This window comes from Mycteria americana, chromosome Z (genome assembly GCF_035582795.1).
Source record: "Mycteria americana isolate JAX WOST 10 ecotype Jacksonville Zoo and Gardens chromosome Z, USCA_MyAme_1.0, whole genome shotgun sequence".
Classification (NCBI taxonomy): Eukaryota; Metazoa; Chordata; class Aves; order Ciconiiformes; family Ciconiidae; genus Mycteria; species Mycteria americana.
Genome location: NC_134396.1, coordinates 16,492,970 through 16,505,174, shown reverse-complemented (window position 1 = coordinate 16,505,174; position 12,205 = coordinate 16,492,970). Strand labels below are relative to the sequence as shown.

General features: G+C 33.2%; 1 protein-coding gene across 4 annotated transcripts in view; it reads left to right on the top strand.

Moving 5' to 3' along the window:
• The window catches only part of CENPK (centromere protein K), a 25,143-nt gene extending 12,938 nt beyond the window's left edge, over positions 1 to 12,205 (top strand). For 3 of the 4 annotated variants that reach the window (XM_075526895.1, XM_075526896.1, XM_075526894.1), the window contains exons 5-10: positions 1,420 to 1,466; positions 2,907 to 2,989; positions 3,110 to 3,208; positions 3,489 to 3,630; positions 7,990 to 8,043; positions 11,051 to 12,203. In XM_075526895.1, coding sequence (XP_075383010.1) covers positions 1,420 to 1,466; positions 2,907 to 2,989; positions 3,110 to 3,208; positions 3,489 to 3,630; positions 7,990 to 8,043; positions 11,051 to 11,209 — 584 coding nt within the window. In that variant the 3' untranslated portion in view covers positions 11,210 to 12,203. Of the gene's footprint in view, positions 1 to 1,419; positions 1,467 to 2,906; positions 2,990 to 3,109; positions 3,209 to 3,488; positions 3,631 to 7,989; positions 8,044 to 11,050 lie in introns of all 4 variants that reach the window. The other variant, XM_075526893.1, reaches the window with a different exon arrangement.

The window sequence follows — 12,205 nt, the reverse complement described above, 5'->3', positions numbered from 1 at the left end:
ATAGTAGAAATTGATAATTCCAGGTAGTAAGGGCTCATGATAATCATGGTGGGGGGGTGGCGGCAGGGGGAAGAGTTGTATGGGTTTCTTCAAATATGCCAGTGAACGTGAATAAAGGCCCACCAATGAATTTTATCATGTGTGTGTAGGATATTCATTTCATTAAAGAAATCTTTGTCTAATCTAAGCACAGACCACTACCTCCCACAGCTCTTAAACATAAGCTTAATTTGGGAGCATTCTGCTCAAATTTTGTGTCAAGATTTAGAGACAGTAATTCTCTAAGTAAAACGGGTTTTATTGTGACATGTAATTTAATGCATTTTGAACTCAGTAGTTTTGCTGATTTTCATCTCAGGACAAACACTGCTTTTAAAACTACTAATCTAAGGCTTCTCAGAATTTGTGGAGATAAAAACTATAAAATTACTTTGCCAAAAAAAGTACTTTTATAAATTTATGACATCAACTGTATTGTATTTAGGAGATATTTGGTGCTTTTATGAGAGGGTTAAGGGTTTTCCTTTTTGTTAAAGGAAAAGCTTTTGTTGAAGTAATTATTTTTAAGATTAGAGATTTGGAGCCCAAGCTTGGACAAAAAATATCCCTGTCATATTAAGATTTAAATCTGTTAGAGTAGCTTTCATTTCTCCTGTTAATAGATTCAAATGCTTCACTTTTTCAAAAGTCATATGTTTATTCAGATGCTGCAAGTTGACATGGAACTGAGAACTGATTGGAGTCCACTGAAGGCTATCAAATACAACAATTCACTTTTTATTCAGAAAATCCATGAGCCATAAATCACTGCATTTTGCAGAAGCATTCTGGGGAAACATTACCACATCCTTGCATACTACCGTACTTTCCCTTAAGTACTGCTGTTGCTCAGGGTTGGAGTTAGGATATTGGCCTTGCTTGGCCTTTCATTTCCCTACAAGTGGCTGTTCTTTTGAACGGTAAGGATGGTGACATGCTTTTTAAGTTCTTTAAATCTGATAGGTTTTGCAATCCTGATCAAGCATTTGGGAGGCTGTTTAACAATTAATTGGAAGACTGGAAGAATTTGATTGACCATATTGGTAATGTTGATGGAATCCCTTACACTGAAAAAAATCGGGCTTGCTTATCTTGAAGTATAACTGTACTTCACATTGCAGTATTATGTACCTAAGCTAGTTCAGATATAAAAAAATAACGCAGAAGCATTACCACCACACTTTTTTCAGTCTAATTTTAACTTGCTGAAAAGTGACAGTAGGTTAGCCCAGCAGGACACCACAAAATGTGGTTAAACTGCTGCTGACAGCCAATCTAGCTTTTTAGAGGCTACACAAGTTTCTCTCTAGCCAGGCTGCTATTCAGTATAAAAAGTCTATATCATCCAATGCACAAACCCCAATTCATTTTATTTTTCAGTACTTTCTACCAATCCAGATGTACTGTTAGCATTAGGAAAAGAAGAGGTAAGTTTTTTTGTTTGTTAAGAGATAATAAAATTTCATTGAAAAAAATGAAAAAAGTATATATACAATTGCTGCATTTTTTTATGACTACTCCTGTGGTGGCTAAGATACTGTGTATGTTTCTTCAGGCACTGTTGTTCTAATGTTGTTTTTCTTCCCCTGTATTACAACTACAAAAACTTCCTAGTTGTAATGAATGATCTTTTAAACAAAAAGTTTTTATATATTGCATTTCATACTTTATATAAAATAATGTAACATTATGTGTTACACTGAGTCAGTATTCTTAGATCTAGAGTTCTGTGCCAATAATTTGCAAATATCTTGTTGTGTTCTTCCAGCCATGGAAGAAAGAGTGAATCAAGAATGTCTTAGGGGTAGCATTATACTATATTGATTGGACATTTGTATGCAACATGACCTGAGAATATTCCTGTGGCTATGGCTTAAAAATAAAAAAATACTCTTTGGTTTTCTTCTTCCTAGCAGCTCTCCTCCCTCTAGTATCACTCACAACAGGGAACCCAACTGCTGATAAGAGTCACTGTTAACAAGTCATTTGGTTACACACTTTCATTTGACTGTATTGCTATGGCATGTTTAATCTGATACCTGATTTTGTGGGCTATTTTGTTGAGGATTCAAATTTTTTTCCAGATGTTGCATATACAGAGCATATTTGCTTCTGTAGAATATCTTCACAATTTTTATTTCTTTGAGCTAAATATAAAAGTTCTCATAGTTTGTATGGAAGGAGACAAAATACATCCAAATCATATGTTTATATTAAAAAAAAAAACTATTAGGAATACTACTTTGTAGAACATAATGCACTAATGAAAGACCCAGTCCACTGAGAGTCCACTGTTCCCTATCTTCAGCAGCACATATAACTTCTGGCTGCAGTAGTTTTATTTCTGCCTCTTTCCTCTCCCAGATACGTCCATATCACTGAGGACCATTTAATTCATGGATGCAATTAGTCTTTATTTGCAGCATTTTTGTTTTCTGAGTGCTATACATTTTATGTTGGTGAAACATAAAATGTAAAATTCATTCTGAAAATTCATTCTGAAAAATCATTCTTGCAACAGCTGCAATGATTTAGACAATGCAGTTCTGGTGCTGTAGATGTTTCTTCCTCAGTCTTTCATCTGACGAGCAGTTCATGTGCGTGCTCCATAATCTGCTTCAGGTAAAATCAACTATGTTGTTTTACAGAGCTTCAATAAGACACTAATGAGCAACTGGTGACAGTAACATTTTAAATGGCTCCAACTGGATTTAAAAAAAGTGTGTCACTCTATAGCCATATTTCTGAAGAAATTACAGATAATTTTGGCCCTCCTTACCAGACTTACAGATGTAACCTTACATAGAACAAATACTACAGACTGGACTATCTGAAAACTGTAGGTATATTTTTACTTTTTTTTATAGCTGCAGAAAGTAAAGAATGATCTTGAAATGGTGCTGTCAACAGTTCAGTCAAAGAATAAACAACTGGAAGAGGATCTGAAAAGGTAACACAATAATTTGGACTTATGAATGCTGTAAGCTTTTTTTACCACACATTATTTTTTTTGACTGTCCAGGAAAACTACTTACCTGTTGTGCCACTTTATACTTTTCATGTTTCAAAGAGAACAGCAGTGGCATAAGGAACAGGAGCAGATACTAGATGCACTTAATGGGATTGAAGAAGAGACAAAAACCCAAGTTGAACAACTTTCCAAAAAAAGGTATTTCTACAGTGTTGAGTTTTATATTGAAGAATTTGGATATCAACAAGAGCAAATGAGCAAACAAACTCTTAAAACATACTCTTTGTTTTCTTAAATAGATCAAATAATAACTCAATAATCCATATTTGAAACATGGAAAATATTGCTACTTTCTGCTTGTATCCTGTGATTCAAGATGTTGAACTTACAACAGTAGAAAATAAGGGATTTTTTTACTTAAGAACTTTTTAATTATTTTATTGAATTTCATATTCTATTGCTATGTTTTTACTATTAGTCTGAATACTAGAGCATTTCATGAGCTGCACAATAAAATGTTGAAACTAAAGATATATAAGGAAGACCTCTTGAATGCTCTGGGTGCATTCCTAGAAGAACATTTTCCCCTTCCAGAGAAAGGTGGAAGTGCTAAAAAGGAGGTAAGATTTTCTTAATAACTATTACATTTGGAATGTTCAATTTCTATTTAATTAGATGCAATATCTTTTTCAAGTCACTAGCATAGAATCTGCAGTTATATTTTGAAATAAGTATAGTTCTTGCAGCTGATCTTTTAGGTTTAGTTGATATTTTTCAGGTTGGTTTATATTATTTAAGGCTGTTCCCAGCTGGATATTTTCTTTTTTAATGCATATATCCTTTACCCAATGAGATGCATAGCAATGTATTGTATTTCTTACTGAACTGCAAGCTGTGCCAAATTTGGAAATGGTGAGGGCTTCACTCCAAATTATTCCATTTTCTTTTTTACTGGACTAGGCAAGTGGATTCATATTTTCCTTGGCAAAGCAAATTTTAATTGTCTAACAATGTTTTTGGAACAGTAAGAAGGACAAGTGTTTATAATTACAGTGTAGTTTGGAATGTTAACCATCAGTTTCTGTTCAGGCAAACTGGGCCAAAAATTATCTTAAAACTTTAGGGAAAATAGTCAGTCAGGGAGTATTTTGCATAATAAATTCAAAGTCTACAGTAAAAATAAACCTTTTACCATTACTATTTGAAAGAATAGTTACAAAAAAGCTACAAAAAAGGCAGGGGTTGATTTTTTTATTTCAGACACACTTAAGAATACAGAAATAGAAAGGATTTCTTTAATCCAGTTCCCTGTTATTTCAGACAACTACATAATATTTCTTTCATATTATCATTGAGCTCCATTTCAAAACTAATTATTTTTGTTACTACTGTTTCTATTGGGGTTTGTTCTAGTACCTCAGTACTCTGGTCAGAAACTATCTCCTAACTTCCAGTCTAAATTTATTAATGTCCATTCAGATCCATGTATTCTTACGCCAGTATTGTCCTTAGAATAGCTCTTTTTCTTTCTTGTGTTTATTCTTCCTAATATATTTCTAGACAGCAATCTTATACCTTCTCTTTCTTTGTTTCACGAATTGAACTAGCAAAGCTTTCTTGTTCTTCTGTAACATACTTTTTTTTTTTTTTTTTTTTTCCCAATTCCCTGGCTTATCCTAATAATATCCATTTTCTATATTTGCTTCCACTTGGATTAATCTTTTTTGGAACCTGGTAAAACCCAATATTATAAACAAAACTACTAGCTCACAATCATCACAAAAGCAACTGATTATACCCTTGTCTTCCTGTTATTTCCAACTGATGAACCCATAGCTTTTAATTCAAATTTTGTTTTTGCACAGAAGTACATATTTTGCACATAAAAATACCAAATGGAGCCTTCAAGACATGATGTCCATTTTCAAAGTCTTACTCAACCATCTTCAAACATTTTATTCTATTATATCTTAGTTCTTCTGCATATCAATGCTTTCCAGTTTCCTGCTGTTACTAAATATGATACATTTTATTCCAACATTAAGAAATTAAAGCTTCAGGGATTTAATTAACAGTTGTTTTTCAATCATATATTTCCTGATTTCAGCCTGATATGTCATCTCCCTGTCTGCTGGTTCTTATTCATCTTACAGTTTTTCTAGGACATGCCTCTTCAAACTAATGACTTGCCCAGATGCATTTTAAGCGATTGTCCATTTTTCCCATACGTATTGTTATTATTTCCTTAAATATATTTCCTGTAATGAGATACACCAATTTATTTGCTCCCATTTATGTGATGTCATAGAAAAATATAGGCTGGAAGTGTCCTCTGAAGATCTTCCATTCCAACACCATCATCAAGGTAGTGCCAATGTCAAAGTTGGATCAAGTTGCTCATGGTCATATCCAGCTGTGTTTTAAATGTAAGAAACAGGGAATTCATGTGTGCATTTTGGAATTCTGAGGAAGATTTTATATAAAATCTCTTGCCCCAGGGCAAAATCAACTGCTTGAATTTTCTCAGCCTCTGTTATACTGACTGTCAGAAATTCTTAGTAGCTACCCTGCCTTCATCTCTCTTCCATGCAATTTTTCTCATTAAAATCTAAAGAAAAGAAGAACCACCCAAGGTGTTTGGGATTAATCAACCCTTCCCCTGTTCACAGAAGCTCACCTTCTACCTTTTTTTTTAATTTTACTTAAATGTAAAACTTATTTCGATAAATTTCCAAGCAAGATAATATCTTAAGTTTTAATTTTATTTATGCTTTTCCTGAACTCTTAAACAGAGTTTGTTTTCTGACAAGTCTTTTTCTTTTCACTCCTTGTGAATTCATAGCTTCTTCTTCATCTTTTTACTTAGTTGGATCTCTGCAGCTCAACTGCAGGTCGCCTATAATCTGCATCTAAGTGAGTAACTGTGAAGGCAGGAGAGACAGCCATTTCACCTATATTGTTTTCTTTATTGTGTCAGAAATACAAATTGATGACATCAGCAATGAAATTTCCTGCTACATTGATTCGGGGGAACATGTTATTCACATCTATTATCAGTTTGGTTCAATACTCTGGAAGCACTGAACTCTTAACTCCGTACATCAGTAATTTTGCTTCACTTTGTGGAAGCTTCTTGTGTTCTCAGTAGTTCTGCATGAGGGCAAATGTCCGGGGCTGATGTCTGTAGGGCACGGCTTCAGAGTAGTGTGAATTACTCCAAGCCCCTCTGTTCTGGTCCACTCTCCTTTCACCAGGCACCTGTGTCTGGGATTGGGAGTGGGAGGGAAGACTGAATCACAGCAGCACAGGTTAGCTTCTGTTGCCATGGCCCAACACCTTTAGTATAGGCAGTGACTGAGGTAAGAATTATCTTGCATTTTAAATCTCAGATTAAAAAAACCACATTTTTTTTTCAAGATAAAAAATATGATAAGTCATACATTGAGGAATATTCTTTATGCCAATCTATCTCATGGAAGGGAGAAGAAGGTGCCTTTCAGGTTAAATAAATAAATGCTGAACATCCTGCTTAAAAGTGACTTTTATAAGCATTAATTAATTAGAGGTACTTATTATATTGGTGACAGTTAAAATATGTAAGTAATATAATTTTACAAAACAGTATACACAATGCATATTATAAACCTAGCAAAATAAGTTTGCTAGTTCTGTGAGAGTGCAAACGTCTTTACATTAATATCCTTAGGATTTTATTATTTGTATATCAGTTTTAGTAATTACTGAAGTCATAACCTAATTTCAACTTTGAAACATGAATATTGAACCCACTATTTAAGTTACAAAGTAATATTTTTGGCCAGGGAAACACAACAGTCGAGGCTACGAAGTATCTTCATGATTGCTCCAAGGAAGCTTTTGCAGCTTCTTAGTGTAGATTCTATTTCCTCGGCCTAGTGTCAAGATAAAGGCACAAAGATAGGCATTACTGAGTCCTAGCTCCATGGTTTGCAGGATTTCCATGGAGCAGGCAGTATATCCCCCTTGTGGCTTTCTGAAGGTGAGAATATTAAGACCTGTGACTGGAAAAAAGGAGCCAGAACTTGCCTTTCACAGATTCTTCTTTATTGCTTTGTATTCTTCTTCTGCTCCAGAAGTGGAGTTTGTATAAGGTCCTGCACATCTGTTAATATCTTAGGAGTTAAGTTGACGTATTCAACAGCAGTGCTGAGTAAGCAGCCACCAGTGCTGTATTATCTCCTTTATTTTGTGGAATGTGAAGTGGAAGGGGAAAAAGGATAAAATTGAAAAATAAAAGAATCAGGTTCACCCTGCAACAGCACAAGCAGTTTTGTTGGCATTGCTACCTAAGGAATCCATATCAATTTATGGCTTCATTTGCTTGCTACAAATGAAAACAAGTAATTTTCTAATGGATTCCTGTATAAATGATATTTTATTAAGGACTGTTCTTTTTTTTTCCCCCCAGATTTTTAATTATTCTATTTCTTAAGCTTAGCCAATTTTTTTTAATTGAAGTGAGAGTAAAAGTAAACATTCGTCGGCAAATCATGAAAAAATATTAAGGCACTATGAACTCAAGTCTTGAGCTGCGTCAAATTTGCATTGTAAACATTTTTCTAAAGTTCAAGAAAAACATTAATTTTTCCTAACAGATCACATTCATAGAATGTTTTGCACTGCACTACATTTATAAATATGATGTACTTGCTTTTATTTAAATGTAAACCCAGGTAGATAATACTATGATAACTTTTTTTTTTAATAATTAATTCAAAAAATATTACATTTGAAATGTATAATATTGAACTGGTAGAGTAATTATTTAAATACTACCAAGGTATTTTTTGTCATGACTAAATCTAAGTAAAAGTCCTCACCTGTTGTGTACTATCCAATCAAATAATTGTGTGATTATTTTTCTTTGTCAATTAACATTTTTCCTGACTATTTAGTTTTGGTTTCTGTTAATTTGGCTGGGGGGGTGGTTATCTTTGCAGAATTCTTCTGAAAAGCCAGCTGTAGAACTTATAACACTGCATGAAATTTTAGAGGTAAGATGGTTTTGTCACATAGAGATTTGGGGGATTTTCCAATACTCAGATCAGATCTGATCATAATATATTAATAAGATAAATAACAGTATATGACATACAGTTAAGATAGTTAATTGAAAAGTAGACTGTGTAAGAATGTTATGTCAGATTTCTATTTTAATTCCTATCAAATTAAAACCCCAATTTTTTACAAGAGGTGTGGCGATAATTTAGATAACTAAATCTCCGGTTTAAGCTGGAGAATGGTTATCCTTTATTTCTTATATATCCTTTTATAATGATTATTTTAAAGAAGCTTTATGAGCCTTAGTGGCTCATGTTAGGGGAGACAAATGCTTTGCTTAACAAAAATATCAATTATTCCATTTCATGCGATATTTTGTACTGTTTTAATAAAAGTATTTCTGAAATATAATACAATAACAGTTATAGAAGGACCAATTAATGTGTAGTCTCATGTATTAACTGGATTATCTTCTCATATGAGGAAATCAATGAATCGGATTCATGCATGTCTAATTGATTTTATAAGTATGCCAGTATTGTTTAGTGTGTATTTTTAATCACAGTGAAATTTATGAATTTGAATTGCAAAGCATAATTTTGAAGGAGCATTAAAAATCTTTTCACTAGCATTGTTCCTTCTTGTCTTAAATGTAGCATTTGAAGTGAAATTTCCTATTCCTTCTACATCCTCACTGTTCAGGCAGTTGTAAGCATCTATGTATAAGACCTCCCTGGTGGAGAAAAAGTTTTTTCTCCTGAGGCAAAACTTGATGAATAACAACTTTCTGGTATTAAGATGCTGTGATCTGGTCACTATGACATTGTTGTGCTTTAGTTTAAAGCCCAGACTTTGGGCTTACATTATCAAAATCATTTTACATGCTTCAAGTATCTCAGCATGCCTAGTAATGCCAAATTAGACAGAGCTTGAAAACAGATCAGAATTTAAAATAGCCACATTCCCTATGGAATTAAAATTTTAAAGCTCTTCTAATGCTTTAAAATTGCCCTTCATATTTTTCTGACTTTGTTAATTTCCTCAAAATGTGAACACATCCAAGTAATGTCTGATTTCCATTTGGAAGAACATACTGCTTCCAAAAATTCAGACTTATTTTTAATTGTAACTATCTTGGCGTAAACTGTCAATGTCCCTTATCTTTGTTTTATGGGTTTTTTTTGTTGAGCAACTTGGTTCTAGCTTCAAATGCCTGTTAAATTTCAAAAGTGTTTTCTTAGATACAGATAATAGTTTCTTAAAGAGACAAATGCAAAGTCATCTTTGTATTATAATTACAGATTTAGGACTTACTGTTGTGAAAATGTAATTCATTCACAGAATTACAATCAGTACATGTGTTCCTAACCATGTCTCCTCAATCTCCATGTGTTTTGTTAAATAATGAAAGTGTACCTTTTTAATAAATCCACTTTGACAACCTAGATGTTTACATTTATATTATTTAGGTATATCAGTACCTACTTCATTAAATTAGCATAAGTAGTAAGCAAGCAGGAAACTCTTTTCTGATGCAGACCTCAGAATTTTTATTATACTACTTTTTATTCTAGTAACGAGCTGTAATTTTTTTACAAATGTAGTAATTCTTTTCCTTTTAAACAGTTTGAGGATTATTCCTTTCTGATTGAGCATTTAGTGAACTAGTTTTAAGATTTGAAAGACTGTTTACAATACAAATGTATGTAAAGTTACAGCCATAAAGGCTATTTTGGAATATCAGATGTCAGAAAAGACTAAGTAACAATTAATATAAAATAATGCATTTGAAGTAAATATTCAGAATTGGGGCAGAGAAGTACAGAAGACATAAACTGGAATAATTCTTTGGAATGTTCGGAAAAAGAAGAGCAGTTGTATGGGTTTTTTTAATAGCAATGGATGAAAAGAGTAAAGTCTGGTAGTGAAGATTTTGAGTTTTTCTTTAGCAGTAAAGATGCATACAGAATATTTTGTGTCTACTGAAATGAGGAAAGCTATAACATTTAGAAGCTCTGAGTAGAAAGATGAAATATCTGGGATGAATAGAGAGCACCATGGGATGGGTAAGATTAAATAATCTGTAATGTCTGCAGTATTCCCCATGAGCAATATTTTGAGGGCATAAACATGGTCTCTAAGAACAGAAAAAGAATGTCAAAACTGACCTTTGTTTTTAACACCATTAACTAATTATATATTTAGATAAAGAACAAAGGAGAAGTAAGGAAATATCAAGAGGTGGTGAATTATTGTAAGGGGCTTGTCATGCCCAGACAAGAAGTAATATTAAGAATTTGGATAATCCATTTATGAGATGAGCAAAAAGATTTGATGTGCAAATGTAGTGAAGTTAAACTAGGATTATGATGTTTAACTTTTCACAGATGCAAACATTTATTTATAACACTACCTACAGAAGGACCAATAATACAGGAAAAAGAATTCTTCCCAATCTAAGAAGGCAGATTATTTTATCTTACTAGTGAGATGAAATTTAAAAAACTGTAAGATGGACACTCTGCTAAAATCTGAAAGAGTGAGGGACAGTGATTTGTTGACAGTAAGTCGTTATGGTTTTGAGGCAAGTGATTCCCAGAAATTTAGCTTTCCTTCTTATTTAATGCTTTTAATCTTAAATTAACAGATACTGATTTAAAGATTAATTATATAAGGATTTACCACCTTCATGTTCAGATTTTTTAGGCATTTACAGTTACACTATCTAAAATCCAGTAAGAGTTTTTGACAGATGGTGAAAAACTTAGTCTGGATAAAAGGAGAATTCTGGTTCTAATTTTTACATCAAAAAAGATGTAATGAAGTTATTGGAAGTTCTTAGTTTTACTTCTACCTTGAACAGGTCTTGTCCTGTAGTCTTGTATTTTTATATTGCCTACATAAGTGTCTCGTTACAATCACTTGTATGAATTTGGTTAAAGGAGATAAAAATCTAGCTGTTTTGTTCATTTTCTAAATCTTATCCTTTTGGTCTTCCAGATTCTTATAAACAAATTAATGAGCACACCACATGAACCCTATGTAACAATCAATGACTCATTTTGGCCACCTTATATTGAGCTGCTGCTGCGATATGGAATTGCCCTGAGACATCCGGAAGATCCAAACAGAATACGCCTAGAAGCCTTTCACATGTAGCGTGACCTACATGTTTACTTTAAAACAAAACAAAGCACCAGTACTCGTAGTTGGGGGCTAAGACATACTTCTGTGTTATGATAAGCTTTTTTCATATCAGCAACCTCTTGTTGAATGGATGGATTAGTCTTTTTCTTATTTAACAAAGTGTATATTTGGTCAGTGTGAAATATGAAAAAACCACAAAAATTTCTATTTTAACTGCTCATAGTTACAGCTGGCTTTAAGTTTTATGGCAAGTGATGCCAAGTTTTGCATTGTCAAGGGTTTTTCCAGCTGCTTTAAGATGCAAATTCAGGTAATAGACAAAGATGTTTAACAGTCCTTTTTACTTTAAAAATCATACTTTATACATGATTTTTCTCTTTTATATTAATTTCTTAGGTGGTTTTATCTCTTCTCAATTTCCTTTAGTATTTTGTTGCACTTTGTAGAGGCAAAATTTGAAATAACTCAGCTCCTCTGTACATGGCCTTGCAGACATTTGGAACTAATAGTGAAGTATCATCTCAAGAATGTGTTTGGTTCTTTTTCCAGAGCCTTTGCAAACAAATCTATTGGCTTTAAGATAAACACTTAGGAAAGCTGACACATCTTTGTGTGCAAAGGGCTGCAGATGTTGAGCATGCAACTCTACAACTGCATGCTTCCTAAACACATCGTGTTGTGTTATGCTATATTGCCTAACAGTATCTGTCTTCACTCTTTCAGATCTAGTTTATAAGGCTTATAACAGATCTCTGTTCTGTTGAGTTCTACAGTTTCTAAGTTATATCAATTGACAGTTGCCTTCTGAATAAATGCTGGCCTTCTGTGTCAGCCTAATCTGCTTTTCTGTAGTCCTTGTTATTGTAGTCCCTGAGTGCAATTTTACACAAATAGTCTGAAATTAACCTCAGAATTGAAGCTGGAAATTCTACTCTTGCATATTTGTAGTGACTATAACCATGGAAATAAAATATGCCTTTTATTAACCAGATTTCAGTTTACTGAGGT